Below are 19,088 nucleotides of genomic sequence, written 5' to 3' on the forward strand. Positions count from 1 at the left end.
TCTTATGAAGTTGTGAATAGAGAATCAGGGATAAAATAGAGAAATAACCAAAATTAAAGAAATTAATAGACAATACTTAAATTGAACTCATAGCTGGTAGAAAATATTCTCAGGATTTTATATATATTTGATAAATTAAGGTCCACAAAGCATGGCTAGAGATTTAGATCAACTGGGAGAGTGCTACATACATGAGACCTCAGGATTGATTTCCAGGTACTGCATAAATTCATGAATGGTGGTGCATACCTGAATCAACACTCTGGAGGCAAAGTCAGCAGGATGGTAAGTTCAAAGTTACCCTTAGCTACATAGTGAGATCAAGGCCACTCTGGATTATGTGAGAAATAAAGGAGGGAAAGAGAGACGGGGAGGGAAGATGGGGTCGACAGAGAGGAGGGATACATAAACATTACAGATACTATATACTATTTTCACTGTGTTTGAATATGACTTATAAAGCAATAAAGTGACATCCATCACAGCTCTGTGGCAGTAGTGGTACTTGAATAGAGGTACTTGTCGGTCGTTTATACAAGAATTAAACTGGCCCAATAGTCAATAACCACCATTATAATATAATGAATACCATTTTAAATAGCAACAAGCAATATCATTAGGTACTCATGATAAGTGTGTGAAACAAACACTTTAACATTAATATCAGGGAGGAAATTGACAAGCAGGGAAATTTAAAAAAAGGTTGGAAATGAAAAATTAAGGAGTCAGTGGTGCTACACTGCATAATCTGTCACCTCTGCTTGGGCAAGCAACTCTTACTGGACTTAGTGGGACACACACAAGAAGACATCAGTGCAGGAGGAGGGCTTGTTGCGAAGGGCTCCAGGAGGAGAGGGAGGGAATGAAGGAGGATGAAAATAACTAAGATTCATTGTATGAATATACGAGGCTACGAAACTACTTAAACAGTCAATGGGGAGTTTGCCCATATAGACCCAAACCAAAGCCTGTGTGAAGTAGTATGTAGACACAGAGAGATACTCGATGAAATTGCTGTGCATTGTACGCACTAATTAGTGCAAATACAGAAAATGACATGTTTGCAGGGTTCTAGGTATAAAATACAGAGAATAACTGTGGTATGTTTGTAGGGTTCTAGGTATGAAATTTTATGACTGGATGATCATATGGCTTAATTCACATAATTTGCATAGATTAATTAAGTAAAGAAATCTAGCAGGGTCTTTTGATATTTTTTGTTTCCGTGACCTAAGAGGTATAAAGGTAGAAGTAATAACTTAACCTCACCACTTTTTCCCTCAAAAACATGTCAGACCATGGAACAACACATCTTTATTTTTTAGGAAATATATTTCTCTTTTGGTTTTTCAAGACAGGGTTTTTCTATGTAGCTTTAAAACCTGCCCTGGAACTCGCTCTGTAGAACAGGCTGACCTCGAACTCACGTAGATCCTCCTGCCTTTGCCTCCTGAGTGTTGGGATTAAAGGTATGCATCACCACTGCACAGTTCATGCTAACATTTTAACAACTAATTATTTACATGGGAATTAACTTTTAAAAACAACAGCATCATCATATCATTGATGTTTTCCATAAAAGAAAATCATGAATTTTATATGAATTATACAACAAATATAACAAAAATAAGGACCAAAATAAATAAATTTTCTTTATGCTTCTGAGTTGCAGGTACAGAAAACTTTTTCTGTGAAGGCAGAAAACAAATATTCCAGGAACTTTCATGCACTCCCATTCTCCCCTGCACACTGTCCTGTGTGGTTTTGTTCATTCTCCTACCTCTCTGCAACTCCTTTGAAAAGTAAAATCCATTTTTATTCTGTTGGATGAGAAACAGGCTCAGTGGTCACAATTTAATGACCCTGGGCATAGGCAAATAGTTCATGAAAATCATAGGTTACCTAAGTCATACATGGAAAAAGCTGGTCAAGGCAGGTACAAGGTGTGTGTTGGTTTGAAGGGGATGTCCCCCATAGTCTAAGGTATTTGAATACTTGGTCCCCAGTTGGTGATGCTGTTTGGGGAAGCTTAGCCTTGTTAGAAAAAGCATGTTGTTGCTTGGACTTTCAACGCTTGAAGTGATTTCAAATTCACTCTCGGTCTCTTGCTTGTGGCTTGAGGTGTGAGTTGTCACAGCCTGCTGCCTCCATTCTACATCATGAACTCTGGAAAACTAAGCCCAAACACAGGGTTTAAATAATCGCCCTGGACACAGTGTTCTACCACAGCAATAGAAAATTAATTAATATATGATAATCGAGTATGTTCAAGAGAAGTTTCTGGGGAAGAATTGGCCTTGGCAATAACTATTCTACTGACAAGGGTTAATCTTATGAAAATAACAAGACATGGATGCAAAACCTTACTGGGATCAAGACATGAAGGGGAATTATTGGAAATAATTCAACTGAGTAACAAATAATAAAGAAATACTTACACAACAGTATGCTGATGTTAAAAACTTCCGTTGGGTGAGCAAGACAGCTCAGTGGGAAAAGATCCTTGCTAACAAGGCTGACCTGAGACTGTTCCCTTGGACACATGTGGGGGAAGAAAAGAATCGACTCCTCCAGCTGTCGCTTAGACTTCTACAGGGGAATGCTCACCAGCATACTCTCTTCTGTGTACACACACACACACACACACACACACACACACACACACACATACACACAGAGTTAAACAATGAAAAATAAGCACTCGACCTGCTTTTTTGATTGCCTCTTTTCTAGTTTTATTAAATCACCTTAATTTTCATGTTTTTTTTTTCAAATGCTCAGTAAAGAGTATATCTGGAAGACCACCTCTACCCCAACCTCACAAGCCTGCAAGGCTATTGTATAATAAATACAGTGTCCATTTTAAGTTGATTTTATAAAAACGTATGCCTAACCACAGACTAGAAAGGTGACACTAATCTACATTTTAGAAACAGAAAAAATGTACAAAACTCACTCTTAACAGCATCATTAGAGAGTATGCTTCTTGAGAGAAAGGGTCTTACTGTCACCACGGTTGGTTTCAAACCCCTGAGTCTTCTGGTTTAGCTTCCCAAGTGTGGGATTACAGGCGTGAGTCCCAGCGCCTGGCCAGACAGCATTAGTTTTGCCGCAGCCTCACTCTAGTCTTTCCCATATAAAGTACATTTCTTCTTGTTATTTCTCTGCTGCAATAAAATTAGTGCTCTTCTCTCTGTGGTGCTCTTCAAAATCAGACATCTACACGGCAAGAGTGAAGCCACTGTGAAATAGCCAAACCACTCCGATGCACTGGGTTCTTTTGCATCATAAATACTGACAAAATGCTTCCTCAGAAAGAAATCTCTACACACATGTCTTCTCATAACAATAGTTTCTGTAATGATGACGTCAAAGGCATGGAATGACTTATCTGAGACAGTCAACAGATCACTTAACTGTTACTCACAGGGTTGGAATGGCCTATAATCACAACAGCCAATTTATCAAGATTGCTACTTCCCTCTTCTTCGTCATGATGCCTTCTCTTTCTCTCCTGTTTATAATTGCATTAGTAGAACGTCTTAATTTGAAGCATGTGAGTAAGAGGCAGAGAGGAAGGATTCAGACATACACAAAATCCTAATTCTCTGTAAGTAGCTTAAAGGACCCAAAAGAAAGGGATGATCAGTATATGACATATTGTATTTCAAAACCATTCATTGTGAACATTAAAAGTATTAATAGTGCATGGATGATTTCTTTGAGTTTTTCCATCAATAGTTTCTTCCCTATTTCTAGTATGATATTTTTCTAAAGAAAGTGAGATGCTGGGTTACAGGCCCTCTTCTTCAACACGGTAGAGCATTGATACACCACTTTAAGGGGGCAATTAGCAGTGCACAGATCTGGAAACAGTTACACTCCTCTTTGTTTTTAATTCAGAGTTCACAAATGGCACTGTGCAGATACAAACTCATTTTGGTGGTGATGCCCATTTTACATAATGCCAGTAATTTCATGTTTCCCACTGAGAGACACAAAGCATGATTACAATTTGTCCAGATGGAGTGACCTAGTTATCAAGACCACTTCTGTATCCAAATAACTGTCCACGGCTCAGATCGGCCACAGAGACGCACTGAATGCTGATGGACCAAGGCAATTCGAACTGTGACTGTGATCTGGATGCAGGACTCGGTATATGACGAAACAATTTTGTGGACAGCCTCAATTTATTTGCTGTGACAAGACCACGCCAAATTGAAACTGAATACTCCCCCCTGAGTTTTGAGATGAGGGAAATTACAGAGAAATAATTTAATATGGTTGGTTTACCCTGCAATGGCGGGTCTAGGAAGACCTGCAATATAATGGTCCTCTCTACCCACAGCCTGGCTTCTGGCTCCTTAAAGAGCTTCTCCTTAAGTCGACATATTTTGAAAATTACGTGATTCTTAAGATAATGACAGGTGATAGTGATTACCCGAAAATATCTGCATACGCCAGGATCAATGACAGGAATGAAGAGTTGACGGCCCTGTCTGGGCTTCATAATGGGTTCAAGACACCTGCAGCGCCCCAGGACAAGGTAGGTGTAGCAGCTTAGTGATATGATGTATCCCAACATGCCCAGGACCCTGAGTCTAATCACTAGCATTTTAAAAGCAGAGATGTGTTTCCTTGTCAATAATCAGAAGTTTATGAAGACACTGTGAGAAACCGGTTAATGCCTTTTCTTGTTTTGAAGGGCACCAATCAGGAAATGCTCCTTAGCTGGGCAGGGGTGGCACATGTTTTTAATCCCAGCACGTGGGAAGCAGAGGCAGGTGGATCTCTGTGAGTCTGAGACCAGCCATGGCTACAGGGGAAAAACACACACACACACACACACACACACACACACACACACACAAAATGACAGGGGGGATAGAGGGACAGAGGGAGCCATGGGGAACAAATCAGTAGGTAGCATTCCTCCATGGTGTCAGCATCAGTCCCTGCCTCTAGGTTCCTGCTTTCCTGTCATGTTCTGGCGTCCTTCAGTGTTGGACTATAAAGTGGAAGCTAAAATAAGCTTCCCCCCAAAAAAATAAATGCTCATGAGACATTCAAATATTTATTAATATATTTAATGTGTATACTATACTGAATATTAGACTATTCTGGCTTTTCTTTCTCTACAGACCTCAGATTGTTCATTTTAGTGTTACTAGAGTTAAACAACTTGATCAAGATTATTTGTGAGCACACTTATTAACAAAACATTTTAAATATTTAATTTTCCCTTATCAACTGTCAAAAAGCTATAGATGTATATATACACAATTCTACCCAAGGTTCTTGAGAAATAAACATTTACCGTTATGTTTCTACTTTCAACCATGAGGCAGTGACACTTTGAGAGGATCCGTAGGAAGAGACACACACCTTGCTGTGACATCTGAAACTCCGCAGCTTGCCTGTCTATCTCTGCATGCCTACTCGGTGTGTGTTTCTGCCCAGTGTGGGAGAGATGTTTGTGAATGGGCCAAGAAATATGCAAACTCAGTCACCGGGAAGGAGTCTTGGCAAGATTAAAGCTTTTCCAAGACTGTTATCCAACACAGCTATAAATTGCTCAGAGAGAGGAGCTGAGAAGACTTTAGATGCAGACGAGAAGGCAATGCAGTCTTTTGTGAGACAAAACAATAGTGCAGAAGAGGACTAGAACAGAAAGTTGTTGGGATTTTATGGTCAGCTTCGAAACCGTTACTTTTGCCTGAACATAGTCCAGGCTTTGGGAGCAGGGATGAGCACGCAGGATCTGATGGACCAAAGCTTACAGCTCAATTACTTGTGTGTCTGGAAGACCCTTCCCCCCTTTGGATACTTTGCACTGTGCATGTCCTCTCAAGGCTTCCCTGATTTTGACTTACAGAATGTTTTTTTAATACCCTCAACTCAGAGAGACTATCGAGAATCAATATGCTAGATAGGACGCTACACACCTGCAGCTCAACACCTTCCTTTGATGAATAAGAGAATTCGTTGTGGGCTCCCTTGTGTGGTGAAGCAGCATCCTCACGATTGTAGTGGCTCAACACTAACGGTCTGTACGTCACCCTACAAGGGACTGAGGGAATGGGGGCTGGCCATGGTCATGACTGTGGTGCCAGGGGGACAGAATGCAGTGGGCACAGGACTAGAGATACTCTCCAGCACATATGTACATAATTCGCTGGCCAGGATTGCTGTATGTCTATGCCAAGTACCAAAGGGGCCAGGCAAAAAGAACACAATGGCATGACAGGACGGGGAGAAATGAGGAGAAGGCAGCGCTTCCTAGGAGTGGTGTAAATGGAAAGTTATAGGATCAGAAGAACGGACGTGGATGTCCTGAGTTAGACCTAAGGTTTTTTTTCCCCTTTGCTTTATGTTTATTTTTTTTCTCTTAGGAGGTGCTGGCCTCATGGTTATCAATCTAGTGCTATTCATTTGTTCTCCAAGTATAATATCTTCAGAATACTCTTGTTCTCCAAATGTCAAATCAGAAAGACTAATTCCGGCCATCCATCAGTAAAGACAATCAAAACCCGCCACTCCCATGAAGCTGGGAGCACCCTGCTGCATCAGGCCTTAGCTACAGTAAGAGGCTGGGTACTTCAACAATGCCAGTATTTTAAAAAATGAAAAAATGTCATCATAAACAAAGGATCAGTTATCTAAGATTGAAGTTTGACATTTCACAAGGTGACTACCAAAGCCATCTCATTCCAGGGGAATGAGAATTTCCTTCCATTTCTAAAATTCCTCAACTCAGATTGTTTCCAAATGACATTTATCTACACTAGTTTATGAACACATGGCTGGAGAACTATATTTACAAGAGAAACACGCGCATGTGCAAGATGAAACACATTTATTCCAACCAGCAGATATTTATCCTATAGGATCTAACTCACCTCCCATTCACAATATTCTGCATCAAAATTATCTTCAACCCTTACATGCATGGTTCCATGCAGCCACTGTTTTGTTTCTCATGTAAGGATGGATCGAGCTTCCATTATCAATTTTAGTAATCTATTACCACTTACTTTTTTCCATATCTACATTTAGACTGCAAAAAAGATTTGCTTCTGCCTAGGCAATCAGCTATTTCTATCTCCTATAAAGAACTCAGATGTGGTTAGCTGCCTTTCTCATTAGATGTCACATAAAAAAGAAAAAAAAATGACACCAAATAGCCTATTGTGCATATTAAGGTGCTTTTGCTCTTTAAACCCCATTAAGTTCCTTATAAGCCTCAATTAAGTGAAAGAACAGTTAATTAGAACATTCTGGTTTCAATAGACTTGGAACTCTGCAAGGAAGATTCCAAGGCCTTCTACCTAACTACCCATTTCCCAGTGTGTCTGGGGCCAGAAGAGTAGGCTAGGCTGTAAATTCATTTTATCTATTTAAAATAAATCGAACAAGTTTTGCTGTGGTTTACTTCATGTCAAGAGACTTCTAGAGATTATTTGTTCAGCAATCATCTTCTATATCTAGAAAACAATCTGAACAAGGCAAGACTACAGCGTATATTGAGATTTAAGTGGGATCAAAACAGTTGTAAGGGAAATAGACAAAGAGGAAAAGAATTCAAGTCACTTATGACTTTTAGGTATTTCATTTGGTTGGAACTCCAAGCACTTTTATGTAGCTGTAACACATAACTGTCAATATCATTGCTATTAATAGAAAATACTAATAGGGATCAGCAGACTTGCCAAATCATACTTATGAATATTTGGTGAGGAAACAACGCTTTCATAGTCTTATGACAACTCAGAAAATATGGAAACGTGTTTTAGAAAAATCTTAACTATAAAAGACATCTACTAAAGCAATCCTCTAAGCAACAATGTGCTTTAAGTGGAGGATGGAAAGCTGAATTCCAGATTCAATCATATTTATATTTCATAGCCTTCTTTTAGTGAGGGAGATTATTGCATTCAAAATTAAAATTTTAATCCTTAGCCATCAGAGAAGTACAAATCAAAAACAACTCTAAGATTCTATATTACACTTGTAAGAATGGCCAAGACCAAAAAGACTGATGACAATTTATGCTGGAGAGGTTGTGGGGTAAAGGGAACACTCCTGCATTGCTGGTGGGAATGCAGACTTGTTCAGCCACTTTGGATTTCAGTATGGTAATTTCTCAGAAAATTAGAAAGCAACCTACTTCAAGACCCAGCCACACCACTTCTAGGTATATACCCAAAGGATGCTCAATTGTACCACAAGGACATGTCCTCAACTATGTTCATGGCAGCATTGTTTGTCATAACTAGAACCTAGAAATAACCTAAATGTCCCTTGACTGAAGAATGGATAAGGAAAATGTGGTACATTTACAAGATGGACTACACACCAGAAAAAAATAACAACATCTTGAAATTTGCAGGCAAATGGATGGATCTAGAAAACAATATATTGAATAAGGTAACCCAGACCCAGAAAGACAAATATCATATGTACTCACTCCTGACTCATAAGTGACTTTTAGACATAAAGAAAACAAAAAACAGCCTACAAGTCACAATTCTAGAGAACCTAGACAACAAAGAGGCCCCTAATAGAAGCATACATGGATCTAATGTACATGGGAAGTAGAAAAAGACAAGATCTCCTGAGTAAATTGGAAGCATGGGGACCATGGGAAAGGGTACAGGAAAGGGAGAGGAACTGAGGGGAGTGGAGAAAAATATATAGCTCAATAAAAAAAAAAACAAGAAAAAAATTAAATTAAAGTTTTAAGTTTCCTAGAAAAGTTCTATTACTGTAGAAAAAAAGAAGCCATAGTTTTAAATAATTTGCAGATGGCCCCTATACCATCCTCATGTATACACTATGTAACACTGAATTCCACAGTGCTTAATCTGGACCATACAACAGACCAACTGTGGAATGATCACAGCTACTTAACTAAAATGTGAACAGCTGTAAAAACTTCATTTACTGAGTATAATCCCACCATTGTCAGCCTCATGCACCTCCAAAACTGAGAGAGATGCTCTGGGGACTCAGTCCTCACTTATTTAGGCTAGAGGTGGCAGTGAACTGTTATTTCCAAAATCGAAATGAAATATTTGACAATTACAAATTATTGATGTGAAGACTTCCAAGGTAAAAATATTTGTTCGTCTTCTCGAAATAGGGTACGTCCACTGAAGAGTGACAGCCGGATAGTGTGTCCTTTTCAGACTCGGCCACTGGAGACAGTCAAGAATCCACCATGAAATCTATCTTGTGCCATATACCTATATGATGTTGAGTTCCAGAATAATGATTTAAAAAACAAAGAGCAACTCTAAGATTAAAATAATAAATAAATAAAAAATAAAATAAATAAAAAACAAACCAAAGCAATACCACAAATAAAAGATGGTTCCACAACTATCACAAATCTCAGTACATTCAGTAAATTATTAATAAACTACAGAAATGTGATAGTGCTGGGTATACAGAACACAGACTGAGCCGTCTATGCTGAGATCTGAGGAGGGTTTAAGCAGCTGACCTTCTCAGCGGTGCACACAGGGAGTACTCCTCGACAAGAGGCAACCTGTGCAAGCGCTGGGTCACCTGGTCCAGCTGGGGTGTTTGGTAGGTAGGGCTGGAATTGAGGTCAGGCTGTTAAAGGAGCCTAGAATTCCATGGAGACCCAAGAGCCGACACTATATGCAAAGGAAGACTTTAAAATAAGCTAACCTGACTTCTGGTTGCCAGCGTAAGGACACAAACGACATCTTACACTAAACAGAAAAAGAGCATAGGGAGGGGAGTTCCCCAAAGCATTAAATATCATAAAAAGTAACTAGAAAGTTTGGTGCCATCTATTAATTACAAACTAAAGCACACTATCATTCAAACTATATGTATTAAGTCTCCCACCCATCCTTCAGTGGGCACGTAACCCGTGTCCCAGTAGTTCTGCATTATTTAATTTCATTGTTTACAATGACGCAGCCCAGACTTAGAGAAACGTCTAGTATAGTAAACAACAATGGCACTTTTTCTATTTTTGGTAAAGGATCTTGCTATACAGCCCCTCATGACATCAGACTGACAATCTTCCTAGTTCAGCTTTACAACTTGTGAAATGAGGAGTGTATGCTGCCATACCCAGATAATTATACATTCAAAGACTGCTGCTTTTTAAAACTCACCCTCAAAATGAATTATTTCTTTAAGGGACTAATTTAACTTTAAAATAATATGTAACAAAAAAAGTCAGAAAGCTGTCATTTTGCACCAGGAGAGACACAATACAACCCCTCAAACATTTCCAAATACAATCACAAAAAAGAATTTTCCTTGAAGTTACTCTAACAGAAAATGCCAGTGGCTTATGACACAGTGTAACACACTGAATCTGTTTACCTGAGAGAAACTGCATGTGGTCCATAGATCTCTCTCACTGCTGACAAATCAGCTTCCAGCTGAGGATGCTTATGTAGTTCACCATCATAGTTCACCTGCCGAAAAGGAAAATTCAGAACTAAGAGACCCGACAACCTGGGCAGGAGCCTCCTGGCCTTACAGGTAAGCTGACAGCATCAGCACAAAGTTCTTTGACCCACATTTGGCTAGGACAATTCGTTATGTTTTAAAGTTAGAATCAGAAGTTCTAAATTAACTTTAACAAGATTCTCCCTGTAATTACAGTCTCCTTTTTACTCGTTTATTTTATATTCACACATACAGGTGTTGTGTGTATGAATATATATACACATATTCTGAGCATGTCATGCTTTCCTATATAGCAATACATATGTATTATAGCATTAAAAATATAGATCTATTTGTTAACATAGATAGTTAGCATGCTGATTTCAATAGGAACTCAAACATTTTCTCCTTCATTTCTTCACAACTTTCTTGCTCCTTGTATACAAGCCAAGAGCCAAATCAGTATTTATCTTCCCTCTTATTCAAATATGTTAAGTAGGAAGCAATAGATCAACATAAACATCTTGAATAAGAACTCCAGAGAGTATGGTTGGTTGACCAGAACTCTCTTTTACCCAAGCATAGATCTAAAGTCCTAAAGTTGATGAATCACAAGAACAGTTCTATCATGGTCCGTAAGAGGTGATTTATCAAATTGAAAAACTTATTGTCAAACTGTGATGTCCTTCTTAATCTGTTACTCCAATTTGCTTTTCTTAAATATAGTCTTTTATCTCTTGCGGTGGTATTTAAGCTTGAAAGGACATCCTAAACACCAAAATGTGCATTTCAAAGGCTATGGCATACTAGCATATCCTACAATGGACACTGTGGCTTTTGTCTCTCCATTTCTCTTATTCTAGCCTATTTACTGTGCTGTGAAACAATCCTTTATATGACATTCATTTCTGCTCAGTATGACTTATATCTTCTGTTTCTATTTGCATTAGGTGTTTCAAATATCCATCTGCGTGATGGAGTATGCCAATACATAATGCCTTCCAATAGCGAGGAACCAGGGACCAGATTATTCCTTTGTACTTCCACTGCACAGTTACATCCCAGGAGATACATTCTTTCTACATCTAACCTTTTTGTGTGATCCGCCTTTCATTTTCTAAATTCATTTTATAAAGAATACAAATGTTTAACAGGAGAGAATGACTGGCAGATAGTCTAGAAACCTTTTAGAATGAACAGCTAGATGGAAGAAAAGCAGCAAATTCCCCTCTGGAAGAAAAAGTAGTGCAAACGAAAATCAGACTTGGAAGGACTCTTTCCCATACTAGATACAGTGCTCTCTAGCAAGGTAAGTGCCCAGGAGCTAGTAAGTTACTCTGTGGAAGAAAGCCTAATTTACTATGGCCACATTTCTATTGCCTTGTCCATGTCTGATTTAGCAAGTACTGATTTTTTTCTGAATATATGCCATATGAATTCTTTTCCATAATAAATTCATCTTTAAAGATCTACTTAATCATATTATGGTTCCATCATAGGACACAAACTACAATAGCATTTGATCAAAGAGGTTATAGAAACATAATAATATACTATATGCTTATATGCTAAAATCAAATGCTCAATTTTAAATTTAAACATTAGTCAGGAAAGGTCCTGTGACTTTTTATAACACATATACCTAACATAGACATGTTATGGGATATTCATACTGTGTGAAAATGTATTGCTGTGATTGGTGTAACAAAAGGTGAATGGCCAGTAGCTAGAGAGAGGTTAGGTGGTACTTCTGGGAACAGGGAGGATGCTGGCAAGGAGATGCAGGAGACATGGAGAGGATACGGGAGGTGCACTATGGCAGAGAGATAATGCCACGTGATAGAACGTAGATTAATATAATAGGTTAAAGTTACTATAAAAGGATTGGAAGGTGGCCAAGAGAGGGAGGAGGAACAAGAAGGTAAATGCGGGATTTACATCCTTCTGTATGCTGCAAATGTGTTGCTTTTATTAGTTGACGAATAAAGCTGCTTTGGCCTATGGTAAGGCAGAATGTAGCTAAGCAGGAAAGCCAAACTAACTACAGGGAGAAAGAAAGAGGGGTCAAAAGAGATAGCAGCAGCTGCTGGGAGGAGTAAGATGCCAGAGAATTATCGGTAAGCCACAGTCCACAGATTAATAGAAACGGGTTAATTTACATGTGAGAGCTAGCTAGCAATAAGCCTGAGCCATATGCCAAACAAATATAGTTAATATGAAGCCTCTGTGTGATTACTTTGTAAGTGGCTGCTGAACTGGGCAGGACACAGAAAAGCCTCCAACTATAAGGAGCAATGGAAAATACAGACTACGGTGAAAACGAAGGGGAACTATTTGAAGGAGGAAGAAGACCAGAAAAAGGGCAAGAAAGGGCACATAGCAACAGAGTAGAATGGTATCTATGTGTGAAAATGTCACAGCAAAGCCTGTTTTCTTGCATGCTAACCAAAAATGTAGTAATAAAGAAGGCAGGGTGAAAGCCCAAATGATAATCAAAATCAAAGTGCAAATGAGCGATCACAGTAGAAAGATCTGCAAAGGAAATCTCAATTTCTGAAAACGTGTAGAAAGTGAAAACCATTTATTCATGTTTTCCCCTTGCTTACTGCAGCCTGAACAACTGCTAGGCTGCCTCCTTCCACTAGGACCCTACAGCTGTGAAAAGGGGAGGCGGGGAGGCGGAGCGACGCACCTGCCCTCCATAATAAAACTCTTCAGAGTCGTTGTCGCCCTCCGAGTCCTCTTCCACCGTGCTGTTCTGCCGCGACTCCTTCAAGTGAAAAAAGAGACAATTCCAGTGGTCAGACAAACCAGGAAACAGTGGTAACAGACGCATCCTGGCAGACAAGGGTTGTAAATGTGGTACGCTGTTGGCGCCGTACAACTTCAAAACAGAAGGGAGTAAGAGAGCTAACCTTGTAGACGCACTTCGTTCCCTAAGAGAAGTTGACTAAAAGTGAACCTTCCCGCAGTTTGCTTCCAGGGAGGCAAATATTTGCAGCTTCACATTTAATGAACATCAAAAGCTCTGTAGAATCAGCTATGCTCTAGGCTTTTCTCTGATAGAATGCTTGACAGGCTCACACTAATTCAATGCTTATTAAAAAGCTTGTCAGCATTATTTATCCAAGATGGTTTCCACTTCCACTGCCAACACAAAGCAACAATATGAAAGAGGAAACTTGGAATGAAATAGTGGAAAAAAAAAATCAAATCACGCAACTGAATATGAATCATAATACAAAGAGAACTTCTAGCGTACTGAAATGATTTGTTGGGGAATTCAAATTTCACGAGGGTGTTTAATTTAATATGCTTTAACTGGATGTCTGAGTTTTTAATTAACTGAGCCGAACATCTGTCATATATCTGAAGCACAGTGAAAATCCACGGTGGTATTTCTATCACTGTAATGGTTAGCAAAATTTGTTTGTGTGCTTGTTTGGTTTTTAAGGAAAAATTTTGAGAAGAGAAAAAAAAGTAGCATTTCCTTCAGATTCAGATCTCTATTCATCCATGTCGCTAATAAAATGTAAACTTCAGTTGTTAAGGCAATATGACAATCAAGAAGAGGAGCTTTGAATGAGGTGGCATTATAACAGGTTTGGGTCAGTGACAGCTTTCTTCAAGCAGCAATTTTCAAGTGGCTGTAAGGGGGACTCTCAAAGAACGGTGTGACACTAACAGCAAGGAAGGGTCATATTGCAAACATGACTTTCTTTTTTACTTAAACAATATTTTTTCATTTATTTTGCATACCAATCAGTTTCTTCTTCTTCCTCTCCTGTCCCCTCTGCTTTCCCATCTACCTCCCTCCCCATCCACTCCGCCTCCATCTCCATTCAGAAAGGAGCAGGCCTCCCAAGGGCTTGAACAGAGCATGGCATGTGGAACTGAGTCAGGACCTAGCTTCTCCCTTTAGGTCGAGGTAATTGAAAGGTCAGGTAATCCAGCATGGGGAACAGGTTACTAAGCTAAGCTAAGCACCAGGAAAAGGTCCTGTTCTCACTGCTTGAAGCCTTACTAAGACACCAAGCCACATGATTATCACACATACAGAGGGCCTGGGTCAGTCCCATGTAGGTTCCCTGATTGTTGGTCCAGTATCCATGAGCTCCCATGAGCTCAGGCCATCTTGTGGGTTCCCCCATCATGACCTCCCTGGATGGTACAATCCCTCCTCCCTTTCTTCTGGAAGACTCTCAGCAGAGTGCTTGGCTGTGAATGAATCTCTGCCTCTGTGTCCATCGGTTACTGGGTAGAGTATCTCTGATCGCAATTAGAGAAGTTACCAATCTGGTAAGCATAACTTTCAATCCAGTAACTGCTGTCCCATTGTACTCTCTTTAATGTCCTGGTAGCTATTTGTATATATATCAACGTAAAAATATTTTTAAAACAAGGCTATGAGACAAACTTGTTTGAGCATTTTTGAAAACAATGAATAAATAATAAATAAATAAAACTACTGGAATATAATGTTCACCCTTGTGTCTATGCTACTTTGGCTTAAAAGATCACACCTTCTACAAACAGAATTGTAAAGATCTCATCAAAATTATGCATAGCGTTCCGTGGAGTTAATTCTAGGTCAGTCTTAGCACAATACAAAAAGTTGTGAGTCTCCCTTTCATTCACCATACATTGCTGTAGCAGAAACAAGACACTAAATGCAAACACCTGGTAAATTTCAAACACTGCCAAAATAAAAAGTCAAATGAAATGAAATTTACATACCTCCCCATTTTCCTTTTGGAGTTTGGATCTTATGGATAAACAACAGTTAATATCATTTGTTTTTCTTAATTCTGCAAGAAAGAGGTTTTTAAATTACTTTGGACTTTAGCATATTGTTTGCCAAACATTCATGAGTTTCTAGATAAAACCGGTGTAGGCCTTTCTCTCCTTTTGTGAAGGAATTGAGAGATATTTTGAAGACAGATCATGCAAGTGCTTCTGGTTTTTCGTTGTGCATACAAATGCTAGTAACTTAAAGAGCAAGCACACAGATTTTTTTCAACTCTTGCTTATTTCAAGGCAGCTTCAGTGCCCCAGGGTTTCTGTGTTCAGTTTGTCTGCAGTGCCATGACAGAAAAAAAAAAACACTTTCAAGAGTAATGTTGACATGATACATATAAACATTACTAAAAAACAAACATCCTTCAGATATAAAAATTATATGAACAGACTTATGAGAGGTAAAGACTTGTGTTTGCTACTGAAAATAAAGAGCATCAAAGTAACAAGTATAAAAAACAAAATTACTATTACCTGTTGCTATTCTATGGAAAATGACAGGAATTGGGTCTGTAGTAACTAGTACATCTTCATCATTTTCTGAACTTGACACATATGTATTGTCTGCAAAGAAATATGAAAAAGACACCATATATTGAGTATATATCCTCTATAAAAGCAGCATATCTTCACTTTAATCCAATTCTCAGAAGTAACACATACTGCTGTTCTCATTAACTCAGAGAAAAAGGAAGCAAACTTAATGTGTAAATTAAGCATAAAGTTGCAGCCTTCCAAAGGAGTCCACGGCTTTCAACAAGAATAAAGATTTTAGATAGAAAGTATTCAAAACCACGCTTTCCTTTTACTAGAGAGAGGGTTTTAAGATAGAGTTCCCCAAGTAGCCTCCAAATTCAGCATCCTCCTGCCTCTGTCTGTTCAGTGTCAAGTTTACGGAGGCCTCTCCACCAGACCTGGCTCCTCATACAGTTCTAATAAAGCCTAAGGCACCCCAATCATTTGGATGCAGGTGCTTGCCTCATGACGCAGGACAGAGCGCTGCTCAATATCAATCCATTTCAAAAGGTGGAGTACTCGGCTGAGGAGATAGCTAAGGGACGTTTGATAGTTTTTAATAACTGCAAACCCAAACATGCTGGCAAGTCACGTGCAATCCCAACACTTGGGAAGTTGACAGAGCAAGATCACTGAGTTTGAAGCCAGCCTTCTTTTGCTTAGTGTACTGGTTAGATTTGTCAACTTTACACAAATCAGGAGTCATGTGGGAAGAGAGGACCATATTTAAAGAACTTCCTTTATTAGATTCATCTGTGAACATATCTTTGGGCATTTTCTTGATGAATAATTTATGGGGGGGGACTCAGTTTAGTGTGGGCAGTACTACCTCCGGGCAGGTGGCCCCCGTGTTACATAAGCCAGCAGGCTGGGCAAGCCATGGGAAGCAATGCAGTAAACAGCTTCCTTCCACAAGCCCTGCTGCCTCTGCTCCTGCTGGAGTTTCTACCCTGCCTCCCCTCAGTGACAGACTGACGTGTGACATGGAAGACAAATAAACCTATTCCTCCCTGAGTTGCTGTTGTTTGCCACAGCAATAGAACACGAACTTGACACACGGGAAGAACCTATTTAAAATAAAACAAAACCAAAAATATTAGTGAGGAAAGGAGACAGAGGAGGGAGGACTGGAAACTCTGGGCTGTAATTCACCGGCATTGCACCCTCCAAATTGCTGCTAGGTAACCTGCCATTGAGTCTCACCAGAGTCATTCTTTACAAATTAATTTTAATTGAACTATACGCTGAATTATAATTTATACTTATATAAATTAAGTTTATATAAATATAAATTATGTTTTAAGTCCTCACATTTCTTATTCACTATTTTTATCTCTAGAAAAAAAGTAAATAAGCTTGCTAATTTCTCCAATAAGGATAGATTTTTACGTATGGTAAAATAATGTCATTTTATAATAATGTTAAACCCAGCTGTTTGTCTGCGTTTCTCATTAATAATTGAAGGGCATTTGGTAAACTGCCACCTCACTAACAAATGTCCCGGAGAACAGACCTTCAAGATGGCTCAGTGAGTAATGGGACTTGCCACCCAGCCTGATGCCCTGGGGTCAATCTCTCGGACATCCATGTTGGAAGCAGAGAACTGACTCCTACAAGTTGTCCTCTGACCTCCACATACATACACAGTGCATGTGTGCACACATACACACACACGAGAGAGAGAGAGAGAGAGAGAGAGAGAGAGAGAGAGAGAGAGAAATACATCTATACATAATACACACACACACACACACACACACACACACACACACGCTGGGTATAATGGTACATATCCTTAATATCAACAACCAAGAAACAGAGACAGGCCAATCTCTGTGAGTTTGAAGCCTGGATGTGGTAGCTTGTATAGGAATGGCCCCCATAGACTCATATGTTTAAATGTTTGGCTCATAGGGAATGGCACTATTAGGAGGTGGCCTTGTTGAAGGAACTGTGTCACTGTGGAGGTGGCCTTTAAGATCTCATATGCTCAAGTTATACCCAGTGTGACATATAGTCTCCTGCTGCTTGCAGATCAAGATATAGAACTCTTTTCCAGCCTCATGTCTGCTTACACATGGCCATGTCCCACTATGATGATAACAGACTAAATATCTGAAACTGTGAGCCAGCCCCCTTAAATATGTTCCTTTACCACAGTTGCCCTTGTCATGGTGTCTCTTCCCAGCAAGGGAAACCCTAACTAAGACACTGGGTGTACACAGTGAATTCCAGGGTAGCCAGGGAAGCACCACGAGACCATGCCTCAAAAAATAAACTGAAAACAAAAACATGAGGTAAATAATCTAAAGGCAAATTTCCTATAACACAACTACTGCTAACTTGCTAAATATAAAACACTCTCAATAAATAGAAACACAGATCAATTTCTGCTCCAATAACTGAAAGAAAACTATCTTAAAAAAATATAGAGACAGGTTGTAATAATATTATGTCAGTACCATGAGAATCTGACTTTTAATTCATAGACTTAAGACATTATGGTTCCCCTCTCGTTCAAATGCAGTATTTTTAAACCTTAAAATTAAAGGAAAATGTGTGTGTGTGTGTGTGTGTGTGTGTTCCACTGAGCAACAGAAGACTCTCTGAAAAGAAGAGGCTTTATTAAGTTATCAAGTGGGATGAGGGGGTGGTATATATGAGAGTGGAAACAAAGCGAGTCTGCCTCATCGCCCTTATTAGCACTAATCACAAGTTAGGTGTTTGTAATTTTCAGGCACCATTAGGGACAATGCAGCATAGTCACGTCTATGATGTGGCTTCACATCGCAGACCAAGAAGCAGACTGGGTGCAAATGAATTGTTCTTACATGAAGAATATTGACCACTTATCTGAATTTCCTTCTGTCAGTAGTTTCACGCATTCAGATCAGGAGTTTAAAAAGAGGGGGGATAGGAGGTGAACTCTATTATGACTGAAACTTTTGAATTTTTTGGTGGTGTTGTGTCTATTTTTGCTTTCAGACACAATCTCCCTGCATAGTCCAAGAAAACCAAGAACCCTTCGTGCCTGAGAACCCCCCACCAAGGATCAGGATGATAGGCAAAGGCTAGTATGGCCAACTTCAGAGCAGATACTTTTCTCTTCAACTTATTTAGTCTTTCTGATGTGAAGCTACTTGCTACCTAATAAAAGTAATTCTGTTTTCCTCATAAACAGGGAAGGAGAGGCTGTTTACGTAATGTGCCAGAGGTAGAGCAGAGAACTGGATCTCATCACAACCTGAGGAGAGCAGGCCTAATAAGACAGCATTTAAGAGTAAGGACAGTGGCAAAGGCATATACTCCCAGCACCTCAGAGATGGTGGCAGAAA

At 39.3% G+C, this 19,088-nt stretch overlaps 1 protein-coding gene across 1 annotated transcript in view; it reads right to left on the bottom strand.

Moving 5' to 3' along the window:
- The window catches only part of Parp8 (poly(ADP-ribose) polymerase family member 8), a 169,703-nt gene that overhangs the window by 55,872 nt on the left and 94,743 nt on the right, over positions 1 to 19,088 (bottom strand). The window contains exons 5-8 of the mRNA XM_085676702.2: positions 15,712 to 15,801; positions 15,178 to 15,248; positions 13,133 to 13,210; positions 10,372 to 10,466 (exon numbers count right to left, since the gene is read on the bottom strand). Coding sequence (XP_085532828.1) covers positions 10,372 to 10,466; positions 13,133 to 13,210; positions 15,178 to 15,248; positions 15,712 to 15,801 — 334 coding nt within the window. The remainder of the gene's footprint in view (positions 1 to 10,371; positions 10,467 to 13,132; positions 13,211 to 15,177; positions 15,249 to 15,711; positions 15,802 to 19,088) is intronic.

This window comes from Myodes glareolus, chromosome 15, assembly GCF_982192425.1.
Source record: "Myodes glareolus chromosome 15, mMyoGla1.1, whole genome shotgun sequence".
Classification (NCBI taxonomy): domain Eukaryota; kingdom Metazoa; phylum Chordata; class Mammalia; order Rodentia; family Cricetidae; genus Myodes; species Myodes glareolus.